Here is a 14,389-nt window from a genome sequence, read left to right as displayed (position 1 = left end):
CTCGTGACAAGAAAGCATATCTGAGTTACTGAATTACTTAATAACAAGCAGGTGGATACTTTTCTAAAATACCCGAGTTTATCTTCTGAATAAAATCACTGTCTTAGCAAAAATATTTTTCATGTTCTTAATAATGAGATTGTCATTTTCACTTTAAAAGGCTTGAGCAATTGCCACTGATATTTTTTTAAAATGCATGACATAATAGTCTTCATACAACTTGAAATATTTTTTTTAAATCACTGTTTCTTGGTAACTGCAAATTTTACATCTCATAAAGGGGATTTTGTACTAAATTTAGTATAGTTTATTTAACTGCTAGTCTTAGAATAATATAAAACTATAAACTTATACTGTGCTATAGGAAGTCATTCCTATTTAGAATCACTTTTGCCTGTGAATTTGATGTCTATCACAACATTTCCCAGAGAGCTCCCCTGAGGCTCCCATTTGGGAACGTGAGGCCTGCCTGACAGCTCATCCTCCTGTTGAGCATTTGCTTTGCCCACTGGGTTGCCATGACAACCCTTGATCAGTGCAGCAGCGGAAGAGGCTGGTGGCAGGTTCTCTAGGGAAGGGTCCCCTGTAGGCTCTCACTGGCTCACTGGCACTCTTGAGAGAGGTGACCACAACGAGGGCAGCTCACCTGGAGAAGGTGACCTCAGTGGGGTCACTTCTTCATGACGCCCCAGCGCTGAGAGCCGTGTAGCCATCGCACAGCCCGCGGCATTGCTGTGTGCCCGTGACAGCTGTCTCCCAGGTTGAGACAGCATGTGACAGCCGCCTTCTGAGCCAGATGGTTTTGCTACATGTTGAATTCTGCAAGGAAAATCAGCATTTTGAATTTGAGACAGTTAACAGCTGTTGCTAATATAGAAAAATGCAGCTTTTTAAAGGCTTTCAGTAAGAGTAGCATTTTTTCCATTGAAATTGCCATGTGACAGAACCTCTGAACCACTAGTTAGGATAGACCCCTCAGATAACCAGACACGAAATACATGAAACCATTACCTTAAAAAAAAAAAAAAAAAAAAAAAAAAGTTGTCCTCCACTTCGATACAGTGCTGCTTTTGGAAATGCAAACCTCGCAGTCCCATACAGCCTGTGTCCATCTCTGTGCTTCTTAATTGCCTTGTTCAGAAACCCACCATCTTACATGTGTATTGTCATAAATGAGTCTGGCATCCATTTAAATTAATCAGCCTTTTTTTTAATGCTATGAAAATAATCAGTTCATTTCATCTGAGTTTAAGTCTTTTCTTTTTTCCTTTTTTACTGCTGTCATTTCTTGTGCTTGTTTTTTCCCCAGTGAGGGTTGTCGAAGAGAAAATACAATGAAGAATGTTGGAAGTCGCAAATATGCGTTTAATTCCCTGCAGCTGAAGGCTTTCCCCAAGCATTACAGGCCTCCTGAAGGGACTTACGGAAAAGTTGAAACATGAACACACGGTTTTCTCTAATTAGCTGTTATGTAATAAATGTGGGTACCCTCTAGTGTCATATATGAATTCTTCAAGAAGACCTGAAGGATTGGTTTTTACTTTTACGTTTTTAAAACTATTTCACTGAAGAGTCTATGGAGCATGTTTTTTGCGTTGGAACCCATAGCAGGTAATGTTGGGCTCACTAGTGTGGAGAGTCAACAGCTGCCCATTTAAACCGCCTTCAGCCATAACCACACAGATATCAACAGTTACCTGTATGAATCAAGCCAGGTGCGTCTGAAATGCAAAGACTTTTTAAAACGCCCACTTAGGCAGCTGCTCACCTAACTTATTTTTCTACTGAGTAACTCAAAATTGAGCATTGATTTACAATCTACTTTTTAAAAATCTCCATGTAAAACGGTAAATAATAGTTTAAATGATTGGATCCCGGGCAGACCACTAAACGTTAAATGTTAAGGGAAGTTTTGGGGAGAGACGCTCGCTCTGTCTCATGCGGTCAGGGTGAGTGCTTCTGGTGCATCAGCCTGCCTGTAACAGCACAGGTGGAACCAGGAGTTGAAGTAAAGGCTGATAAATCAGCCTGAGATGAGACTTATTAGAAGACAATACCTGCAAAGCCGTCCACACAGTAGGGGCCACCCCTGTCCCTTAAAGAACAGGGTGTCTGCTCAAGGACATGAGGCCAGCCGTCTCCTGTTGCCGTATGCCCCGTGTGTAGTCCACGGCCCCAGGGCATGTCTCCCCTTCTTCCCCAGGTCAGGACCTTGCACGTGGTATTGTCTGATGCCTCTCAGTCAACAATGGGGGATTTTGCGTAGAGATAGTGGAAGCCTAAATATTTTCAAAATCGGTGTCCTCTGGTGGGTTTCCCAATTTTTTGTCTTCTAGAAGACAATACAATCATGTTTGAATGTCTGATGAAAGTGTCTTTTAGGTTTGCAATAATTGTTACTACTCATTCTGTTATGTAAGATGGCTGTTGAGAAAGTTGAAGTATCTCCTAAAATGAGATTTTGAAAGGGATTAATGGACCATAAAACTTAGGAATTTCATAGAAAATTATGTCTGGTCATCTATTATAAGATGATGATGAGTCATCTGCACATAGCAGAGTTTTTTCTTAGTTTATATGTTTTTATCAATTCTGTTTTTATCATTATTATGTTTACATGTTATTTAAAAGGCTGTAAAAGAAATGTATGTGGCACATATCCATGATACTGATCCTAATGACTTGTGAACCCTTAGGAAGTTCCTTTATCTAAAATTCTATATGTTATTCTTTGGGCTCCTCTAGAAATGCCACTTGGAAACATGTAACAAGCTTGGGCCTGGGGAGCTGAAGCACAGGCAAGACCACCCCTTGGCAGGGACAGAGGGTGGGCATCAGGTAAGGGTGGAACCAGGTGACCTTTCAGATGCTTTCCCCCTCAGAAGTCAGTGCACACCTGGAGCCTGCTGTCTCCTGACGCCCACTGGTGAGTGTGAACTGGTGTGGACGGTGAGTCAGTGAGGCACCCTTGGCGCTCACCAGCCCCCGCACAGCTGGGTTCACTGTGGAGGGCGGAGGTGGAGAAACTTGTCCCGCAAGCCCACTGCACAGGTGGCAGCAGGTGGTATCAGATTCTCCTGCTGTATCGATCCATGTGCAAAGACAGCTTCCAGTATGGCTGACTTAGTCTTTCACCTCCACCATTTCATTTGTCATTTTCTAGCATCTGTATATTTCCATCTTTACTCATTTTAACATCAGTTTTAAAAACTCCCTTGTATTTTTAACGTTACTCATACAACTTTCAGATTTTTTTTTTTTTTTTTTTTTTTTTGGTCTGAAGAGCATTACCTGCATTTACCGAAAGGGAATATAGCAAATGTTGTCATCTGTTAGCGGTTTTGCATGTGGCACCTTTATGTGAATATTTTCCTAATTTTGGCTTCATGTTGGATCACCATAAAAGTCGAAGACTTGGCTAATCACGTAGAAAATATTCAGGTTTCAGTATTCCACCTGAGCGTTACTCCCCCGCTCCTGTGCGGTAGTCAGTCTCACGGCGGCACTGCGCGATTACAAAGCTCATTGAGTGGGGGCCACATTGCCCATCGTGGTGGCTGCAGGTACCCAGGTCACACGGGAGCTTTGAGTTTTCAGTTGGAGAAGGAAGGCAGTTTTACAGGTTCCCGTAAAATAGAGGTTCCATCAAGTGCTCCTTATATAAGGCACCCATTTAGAAACGTTGAGACGTACTGAAAGCTCAGATGTGACGTGGATTCTGTGAAAGCGTCTGCAGCACAGTTGCCTTTGGCTTCCTTTAAAAACGTACAAATACTGTATAATAACAGTTTTGTCCTTACACAATTGTATTTGCCAAGCTTAGTGCATTAAGGTACTTTTATTTATTTGTTTTGGACAGTATTAATATATATAAACATATAGTTACCGTTTTATATATTCTTAGCTCATTCAAAGCCATGTATGCTGTAAATGTGCTAGTCTTTAGAATGACAATAAACAACTAACAAGATCATTAAACCTGGTCTGCCTGATTCATTCTGATACGTTAGGAGGACTGGTTCTGTGGCCGGCATCTGGCTGGACCATCTGGCTGGACTGATGGGCATTGCATTGAGTGCTGTTTGTAAACATGAGACATTTCTGTTTTATAATCCTGTTTTCACTTAGTTGGAAGTAGAGGGCAGTGAGGTGTGGGATTCAGCTTCAGACAGACTCAGATCCCTATCCTGTTCTACCTTTCACTGGCTGGTGACTTTGAGCAGCTTGCTTGCCCTCTCGGAGCCTCCCTTCGTGTGCTAAGTATGAAGTTGCTGCTTTTGCCCTTGGTCCCAGTGCACATCAGATTTTGCGTGCACCCTGTAAGAGTGACGTTCCTGTCTCCCCCAGTCCTGTGGAGATGCTGCAGTTAAGCCTTCAAAGCCAAATGCTCTGGGAGCTCCTCTTCCCAAAGACAGACCCCCAGGCTGGGGAGCCTGACATGGGGCTCAGAACTCTCACTCCTGTGGGAGAACCTCTGCAATATAATTACTCTCCAGTTTGGGGGTCACCCACCCCCTCCCAGGTGTATGGGATTTGACTGTACTGTGAGTGTGCCCCTCTTACTGTCTCGCTGTGGTTCCTTCTCTATGTCTTTGGTTACAGAATATCTTTTTTGGTAGGTTCTTACCTTTTTTTTATCGATGGCTGTTCAGCAGTTAGTTGTGATTTTGGTGTGCTCACGAGAGGAGGTGAACTCCAGGTCCTTCTACTTCGCCATCTTGTCCCAGGAACCGAGGAAATTTTAATCCAGGGTCATTGTGCTCTCCAGGAGATCGACCATGTCCCCACAGTGAGTATCAGAGAAAAATCCCCTTATGCCTCCAGCAGGAGAGAAAAGGAACCACTCCTGAGATCTGCATGCTAAGTGTGGACACAGTGGGCAGAGAGATGATTGGCATCAAACGTTCCTGAGTGTTAGCTGCTGCTCGTACCCTCCCACGTCCGTAAGTGTGGGTGGTGTCAACTCTGTGGGTTGCCTGGCCATACGTTGTGTGACTTGCTGAAATGTCACTCCATGAATGGTCTGATTCTTCATTATGTTGCATCTTGTGCTCAGCACATGTGCCCAGGGATCTCCCTTGGATAAATTCCTAGCAGGAGAAATGTACAACTAAAGGATAATTTAAATGTTCTGAAATTTTTGAACTTTTAGTATTACCAGAGTACTCCCAGAAAGTTAACCTACCACCTGGAACACCACCTGCCTTTCTTTCCCTTTCTCGTCGGAGTGGAGGCGGCACCTTGTTTCACTTCCATTCCTTTGATTACTCTGAAACTGAACATCTTTTATATTCATGCTTCTACTTTTGTGACTTTGAGTGTACATCTTCTTCATATGACTTTTTAATACACAGTATATTCACTCCTCTGTCACATTTTGTGGTCTTTTTAAACCTACTTGTCAGTTGTCTTTTGGTTTTGTTGATGGTAGGTAGGGGGTCTACAGAAGTGAAAAAATCTTATGTGGTGATACACACCTTTTTCTTTTTGCTGTTTGTTGTGAAATTGAGTCCTGGCTTCCCACTGGAGGTGACACAGCTGGCCCCCCATCCCTGTCTGTGAGAGGGTGTCATGCTGTGCCCTCGCTGAAGGACAGCACTGCACTTGGCACCTTGCACATGCTTGGTTTAATTCCATTTATGGCTCCTGCCTTTGCGCTGGTACTGAGGTTACTTAAAAAATATTCACCTGTTCTTATTTCTAGTACTTACATGGTTTGTTTTACATTTAGAACAATTCATCGTGAATTATTTTTGGCGTAAGGCACATGTAGAGTTTGCTACAGTCAGCACGGCTCCCTCCGCTAAGCCAGCCTGAATGTTGCTTCTTTAAAGATAAGCAAGGGGAGACGTTTCAGGACACCGGCCACCGTCACCGTGCACTTCCTCCTGCCCCTCCTCGACGCCATCCTGGGTTTCTGCTCCAGCCTGTTAGTGGGTGACTTGGTTCAACATGGCTGCTTGGTTCTAGGGGCAGTGACCGTGGAGGTTCTGATTGGAAGAAGGTAAGGGGGGCTGGCGGTTGGAGTTTCCCCATTTGTAATTTTGCTGAGGACAAAAATGATCAGCTGTTCAAAGGGCCGTTACCTTTGTAACTTCCTTACAGGCTGTTCTAACGGGTCTCCCCTGTTTTTTTAAAATTTTTTATTGCTGTATGGTTGATTCACAATGTTGTGTTAGTTTCTGGTATACAGCAAATTGATTCAGTCATATATGTGTATACATATTATTTTCCATTATAGATTTTTGCAAGTTACTGAATATAGTTCACTGTGGTATACAGTAGGTATACAGTAGGACCTTGTTGTTTATTTTATATATAGTAATGTGTATATGTTAATCCCAAACTCCTAATTTATCCCTCTCCCCGCTTCCCCTATGATAACCATGAGTTTTCTGTCTGTGAGTCTGTTTCTGTTTTGTAAGTACGTTCATTTGTATCATATTGTAGATTGCACACATAAGTGATATCATATGATATTTGTCTTTCTCTGACTTACTTCACTCAGTATGACAACCTCTAGGTCCCTCCATGTTGCTGCAGATGGCATTAGTTCGTTCTTTTTTATGGCTGAGTAGTATTCCTTTGTGTATACATGTGCCACATCTTCTTTATCCATTCCTCTGTCTATGGACACTCGGGTTGCCTCCATGTCCTGGCTATTGTGAATAGTGCTGCTGTGAACACGGTGCGTGTGTCCTTTTGAATTAGCATTTTCTCCAGATACACGCCCAGGAGTGGGACTACTGGATGATGTGGTAACTCCATTTTTAGTCGAGGGACCCCCACACCGTGTCCACAGTGCCAGGTTCCATGCCCCTGAGCCCCCTCCTGAAACAGCAAACAGCAAGTTGGAACCATTTTTGAAGTTTTCTTGCAAGATCCTCCTCAGCCTGATGTGTTCCTGTGCTGCCGTCACAAGGTGGACCTTTGAGCACAGGGTGACCCCTTAGTCACACGGCAGAGCTTCCGGCGTTGCCATCGTTTCTGGCCTGGGGAGTGCCAGGAACCTGGGCCAGTAGAAGGGCCTGGCCTCAGGTCTGGACATCCTGTTGTGCTCTGGGCGTGGGCCCTTCCAGGACCAGCACCTTCGAGCAAGCCCTTGTGGAACTCTCCACTTGCAGATGGACAAACTCTTCCCCCGCCTCCCCCCTGCCCCAGTGTCTTCCCTTACAAGCCTCTATGAAGAGTTGATTTTTCAGGAAGTTGTAGTGCAGGTGCTGCTCTGCAGTGTATGAGACCCTAGTCCAGAAGCAAAAGGTTCCCTGGAAGGGGACAGCTCAGGGCGCCTGACCTGCCCCGCATGCTTATGAGGGTTGCCCAGAGGGAGGGCAGAGCTGCCTCACAGGTATGATGATTACCTTTACACTTCCAAATGTACCTTCCTCTCAGAGGCCCTTTCCAAAAGTAGAAAGTAATTAGTGGATAAAATCCAGTATTTGAGAACAGGAAGGAAAATAGAAATGAAAGTGAAATCTCTGAGCAGTGTATGTCAACCCAAAAGCTCTTTCATTCCCACGAGCACGAAGCAGCACAGGCACCGGCAGGGGGAGAAGTGACTGGAGAGATGGAAACTTCTATTTAGCACACTCCATGCTCCCACAGGATTCTGGAAGCAGAACAGCAGTGGCCAGAACTGACGGTCCGGTGCCCTGCTTACACTGACCGTGGGCAGTGACACCAGCACAGCAGATGTCAGCCTACAACGTGTTTGGAAGCCAAATGTTGACTTTTAGGTGGAGAGTGCAGGTGGGGTCTGTGCCGTGCTCTGAACTGCAGCGGGGCCCTGTGAGTGGGCCTACACAGGCGCCCCCCCGCCCCCAGCCGTGGCCACCAGGGAGACCGCCCCAGCCTCAAGTTACAACTCTATACTGTGCTGCCCAGGGGAGAATGCCCCTCCCCAGTCTATGATGAGATTTGGCAAACAGGTAATAACTTTGTCTTCTTTTTATTACAGCTATCACTACCCAAGCTCCGACACAGATTCCTGAGAGGGTGGGAACAGAATATCTGCACTCCAAATCCCTCCTCAGACCCCTTTTGTGCCTCAGCACTACTTTGCAATGACTCCTTCCTGCACCAGGCTTCCAGTGGGCCTTTTCAGGCAGTCCAGGCAGGTCTGCATTCAATTATAAATCTTTATGGTGCTGTCACTCTCTGTTGTACCATTTAACAGACAAAAAAAAGCCAGGTTGGAGAGGACAGGGACGCGTGCTTGTTTCCAGAGCGAGGAAGAACATAGCTGCATGTGAGAGATGGATGTAGAGGAATATGGCAGGTCATCACTTCCTCCCTGCTGCTCGCCCTGCCCTTGGCTTCTGTGGTTTTCCCTTCCTGGTCTCTCACTCTACCTCTTCACTCTGATTGGCTAGCACTGTGGTGGTCCCTAGGTTTCTGTCCATAACGTCCTTCTATCGTACTTCATATGCTTTTCCTGAAATATCTTATTAGTCATTCATATAGAATAAATTACCACTCAATTGCTAATGACTCCCAAATTTCCAGATCCATCTAAACACCCAACCATATCCCAGTCATTCTACTTGAGTGTCTCGGTGTCTCAAACATAGCATGTCAACACCGAACTCATGCATTCCCCCCCTCTAAGCTGGCTGAGCTCTCCTCTGATAAATGATCTCACCTTCTACCCTGGGGTCACCTTCCCTCCCCTCCACATCCCATCAGCCACTAAGATCGTATCTCTTCAACCCATTCCATAATTTCTATCCACACACTCACAGCCCTGGTCCACATCCACATTCCCTCTCATCTGGACCACCTCCCCATAGCTTTCTTATTCCTCCTTCAAAGCCCATCTCAGGCATGCCCTTTTCTATGGCGATTTCTCTCCACAAAATGAGCTGGCCCTTAAAAAAAAAAATTCCCTCAATCAGCCTTGAATATATGCATATTATATTATGCATATCTCATTCATCATGTTACTTACCTTTTACTTTGTCCAGCATGTTACTTTGAGTTACAACAGCAAGTGCAATGCCTGTCACACAGGAGCTATTCAAAAAAGTTCCCCGAATGAAAAGATTTTTTTTTGATGTTCAGTTGGAATCTTATTTCAGCACTAGACTATTGCTTTTCTCTCTATATAATCAGTTATTCTAAACACATTATAAGGAGCCAAATTCAACAGGCTCAAGGGAGAAGGCAAACTTAATAGTGTAGTGTGGCAAACTTAATAGTGTAGTGTGGCAAACACCAGGACTGTGGTTTTCTCTTGGGGGTGAGCAGGCAGGTCTCTGAGGAATGTTAGGCATTACAGAGGGTTCAGACAATATTTCTGTTGATCTGGATGATAGTTACATGGTGATCTACTTTATAGTTAACTGGCAACATTATAAAAACACTGTATTGGGACCAACCTCACACACCAGTGGGCAGGCACAAAAATTCTGCAGGCCAAAAGGCAGTGGCACAATATATTTAAAGTGATAAAAGGGAAAAACCTACAACCAATAATCATCTACCCAGCAAAGCTTTCATTCTGATTGATGGAGAGATCAAAAGTTTTACAGACAAGCAAGAGCTAAAAGAAGTTAGCTCCAAAAAACCAGCTTTACAAGAAATATTAAAGGAACTTCCCTAAGCAGAAAAGAAAAGGCCATTACTAGAAACATGAGAATCAGGAAAGGAAAAAGCTCATTGCTAAAGAAAGGTAAATATACAGTAAAGGTAGTAAATTAACCATGTACAAAGCTAGTAGAAGGTTAAAAGAAAAAGTAGTAAAATGATCGACATCCTCTTTAAGTAGTTAATAGATACACAAAGCTGTAAAATATGACATGAAAACCAGTTAAGTATTGAGGCAGGGGAGCAAAAATGAAGGGTTGTTAAAATGCATTTGATGTTAAGAGATTAGCAACTTAAAATAATCATTATATATACATATGTGTATGTATATATAGAGAGAGCTATACATAAACCTCATGGTAACTACAAGCCAAAAGTCAATAATGGATGCACATGCAAAAAAGAGAACGGAATCCAAATGTAACTCTGAAGATAGTCATCAAATCACAAGGGAAGAGAACAAAAGAAGGAACAAAAAAGTACAAAAACAACCCCCAATTAACAAAACAGCAATAAGTACACATCTATCAATAATTACTTTAAATGTAAATGAGCTAAATGCTCCAATGAAAAGACACAGGGTAGCTGAATGGATAGAAAAACAAGACCCATATATATGATGCCTACCAGACTCACTTCTGATCTAAAGACACACAGACAGAAAGGGGATGGAAAAACATACTCCCTGCAAATGGAAATCACAACAAAGTTGGGGTAGCAATATTATATTAGACCAAAAACAAAAAAAACAAAAAAACCCACCTTTAAAACAGACTATATAACAAGAAACAAAGGACATTATATAATGACCAAGCAATCAAGAAGATATAACAATTGTAAATATATATGCACCCCACATAGGAGTACCTAAATACATAAAGCATATAGTAACAGATAAAAAGGTACAAACTGTCAGTAACACAGTAATAGTAGGGGACTTTTAACACCCCACCTACATCAATGGACAGGTCATCCAGAAAGAAAATAAGAAAACACTGTGGCCTTAAATGACAAATTAGAGCAGATGGACTTAATATATATAGAACATTCCATCCAAGAGAGAGGAGAATGCATTCTTTTCAAGTGCACATCGAACATTTTTCAGGATAGATCACACGCTAGGCAATAAAGCCTCAGCGTGTTTAAGAAAATTGAAATCATCAAACATCTTTTTCGACCACAATGCTATCAGACTAGAAATCAAGTACAAGAAAAAAACTGGAAGAAACACAAACATGTGGAGGCTAAACAATATGCTACTAAACCAATGGATCACTGAAGAAATCAAAGAGGAAATCAAAACATACCTGAAGACAAAAGAAAAACACAATGATCCAAAATCTAGGGGACCCAGCAAAAGGAGTTCTAAGACAGAAGTTTACAGCAATAGCTTAAAAAAAAAATCCCAACAAACAAAAGCCCAGGAGCAGATGGCTTCACAGGTAAATTCTACCAAACATTTAGAGAAGAGCTAACACTTATCCTTCTCAAACTATTCCAAAATATTGTAGAGGAAGGAATGCTTCCAAACTCATTTTAGGAGGCCAGCATCACCCTGATGCCATAAGCAGACAAAGATATCACAAAAAAGAAAATTATAGGCCAATATCACTGATTAACAGAGATATAAAAATCCTCAACAAAATATTAGCAAATTGAATTCAACAATACATTAAAAAGATCATACAACATGATCAACTGGGGTTAATCTCCAGGAGGCAAGGATGGTTCATTATCTGCAAATCAACCAATGTGATATACCATATTAACAAACTGAAGAATAAAAATCATATAATCAAAAAACAAAACAACAAAAACACAAAAAAAATCATATGATCATCTCAATACACACAGAAAAAGCTTTTAACAAAATTCAACAACCATTTATAACTCTCCAGAAAGTGGCTATAGAGGGAACATACCTCAACATAATAAAGGCCATATATGATAAGCCCACAGCTAACATCACACTCAACAGTAAAAAGCTAAAAACATTTCCTCTAAGATCAGAAACAAGAATGCCCACTCGCCACTTTTATTCAAAATAGTGTTGGAAGTCTTAGCCACAGAAATCAGACAAGAAACAGAAATAAAAGAAGATTAAACTGGAAAGGAAGAAATAAAACTGTCCCTATTTGCAGATGACATGATACTATACATAGAAAATCCTAAAGACACCACCAAAAAACTACTAGAGTTCATCAATGAATTCAGTAAAGTTGCAGGGTACAAAATTAATGTACAGGAATATGTTGCATTTCTATACACTAACAATGAACTTTCAGAATGAGAAATTGGGAAAACAACCCCATTTACCACTGCATCAAAAAGAATAAAATACCTAACAATAAATCTAACTAAGGAGATCAAAGACCTTTACTCGGAAAACTGTGAGACAGTGATGAAAAAATTGAAGATGACAGATGGAATGATACATTGTACCATGTTCACGGACTGGAAGAATCAGTGTTGTTAAAATGACCACACTACCCAAGGCAATCTACAGATTCAGTGGAATCCTTATCAAAATACCAATGGCATTTTTCAAAGAAACACAACAAATAATTCTAAACTTTGTATGGAAACACAAAGACCCCAAATAGCCAAAACAATCTTCAGAAAGAAGAACAGAGCTGGGGGCTTCCCTGGTGGTGCAGTGGTTGAGAATCTGCCTGCCAGTGCAGGGGACACGGGTTCCAGCCCTGGTCTGGGAGGATCCCACATGCCACGGAGCAACTGGGCCTGTGAGCCACAATTACTGAGCCTGCGCGTCTGGAGCCTGTGCTCCGCAACAAGAGAGGCCGCGATAGTGAGAGGCCCGCGCACCGCGATGAAGAATGGTCCCCACTTGCCGCAACTAGAGAAAGCCCTCGCACAGAAACGAAGACTCAACACAGTCATAAATAAATAAATAAAAGAATGTGAATTTCTTAAAAAAAAAAAAAAAAGCAGTAAAAAAATATTTGACTTTTCATAGGCTTTTTTTAAAAAAAAAAAAAGAAGAACAGAGCTGGAGCTATCATACTCCGTGACTTCAGACTATATCATCAAACCAGTATGGTACTGGCACAAAAATAGACACTTAGCACAGTGGAATAGAATAGACAGCCCAGAAATAAACCCACACACTTATGGTCAATTAACCTATGACAGAGGAGGCAAGAATATACAAATGGGGAAAAGACAGTCTCTTCAATAAGTGGTGCTAGGAAAACTGGACAGCAACATGTAAAAGAATGAAATTAGAACATTTTCTCTCACCATATACAAAAAAAAAACTCAAAATGGATTAGAGACCTAAGTGTAAGACTGGAAACCATAAAAAAAATCCTAGAAGAAAACATAGAACACTTTGATAAATTGTAGCAATTTTTTAGATCTGTCTCATAAGGCAAAGGAAACAAAAGCAAAAATAAACAAATGGGATCTAATTAAACTTAAAAGCTTTTGTAGAGTAAAGGAAACCACTGACAGAATGAAAAGACAACCTACTGAATGAGAGAAAATATTTGAAAATGATAAGACCAATAAGGGGTTGATATCTAAAATATATAAAGAGCTCATACAACTCAATATCAAAAAAAAAAACAACCTGATTTAAAAATGGGCAGAAAACCTGAAAAGATATTTTTCCAAAGACAACATACAGATGGCCAACAGGCATATGTCATATTAGTAATATGACATTACTAATATCACTAATCATCAGAGAAATGCAAATCAAAACCACAATATCACCTCACACCTGTCAAAATGGCTATCATCAAAAAGAACACCAATAACAAATGTTGGTGAGGAGGTGGAAAAAAGGGAGCCCATGTACTCTGTTGGTGGGAATGTAAATTGGTGCAGTCACTATGGAAACAGTATGGAGATTCCTCAAAAAACTAAAACTAGAACTACTGTATGAGCCAGTAATTCTGCTCCTGGGTATATAGCCAAAGAAAATGAAAACACTAATTTGAAAAGATTAATGTGCCCCAATGTTCACAGCAGCATTATTTACAATAGCCAATGTATGCAAGCAACCTAAGTGTCCGTTAACAGATATGTGGATAAAGAAGACGTGGTGTGTATATATATATGTACACACACACACACACACACACACACACACACACACACACTAGACTACTACTCAGCCATAAAAAAGAATGAAACTTTGCCATTTGCAACAATGTAGACAGACCTGGAGGACATTATGCTTAGTGAAATAAGACAAAGACAAAAACTATTTATCACTTATATCTGTAATCTAAAAAATAAAACAAATGAATATAACAAAACAACCAGACTCACAGATATAATAGAGAATTAGTGGTTACTAGAGGGAAGGGGGGAGGGGCAAGACAGGGATACAGGATTAAGAAGTACAAACTACTATGTATAAACTACAAGAATATATTGGGGGCTTTCCTGGTGATGCAGTGGTTAAGAACCCACCTGCCAATGCAGGGGACACGGGTTCGAGCCCTGGTCCGGGAAGATCCCACATGCCGCGGAGCCACTAAGCCCATGCGCCACAACTACTGAGCCCACGTGCCACAACTACTGAAGCCCACCCGCCTAGAACCTGTGCTCCGCCACAAGAGAAGCCATCACAATGAGAAGCCCGGGCACCGCAAGGAAGAGTAACCCTCGCTCACCGCAACTAGAGAAAGCCCGCGCGCAGCAGCAAAGACCCAACACAGCCATAAATAAATAAATAAATATTTTTTTAAAAAAAAGAATATATTGTACAGCACAGAAAATATAGCCAATATTTTATAATAACTTTAAATGGATTATAATCTATAAAAATTTT

At 41.6% G+C, this 14,389-nt stretch overlaps 1 protein-coding gene across 5 annotated transcripts in view; it reads left to right on the top strand.

Annotated features, from left to right (window-relative positions):
- INPP4A (inositol polyphosphate-4-phosphatase type I A) overlaps positions 1-3,978 on the top strand; it is a 126,703-nt gene extending 122,725 nt beyond the window's left edge. For all 5 annotated transcript variants that reach the window (XM_057558124.1, XM_057558123.1, XM_057558119.1 and 2 more), the window contains one exon: positions 1,310-3,978. In XM_057558124.1, the coding sequence (XP_057414107.1) occupies positions 1,310-1,442 (133 nt within the window). In that variant the 3' untranslated portion in view covers positions 1,443-3,978. The remainder of the gene's footprint in view (positions 1-1,309) is intronic.
- The last annotated feature ends 10,411 nt before the right edge of the window (positions 3,979-14,389 follow it).

The sequence above is a fragment of the Balaenoptera acutorostrata genome, chromosome 12 (genome assembly GCF_949987535.1).
Source record: "Balaenoptera acutorostrata chromosome 12, mBalAcu1.1, whole genome shotgun sequence".
NCBI classification, from domain to species: domain Eukaryota; kingdom Metazoa; phylum Chordata; class Mammalia; order Artiodactyla; family Balaenopteridae; genus Balaenoptera; species Balaenoptera acutorostrata.
Note: the sequence above shows the minus strand (reverse complement) of the source record. Positions and strands in the feature narration are given on the sequence as shown.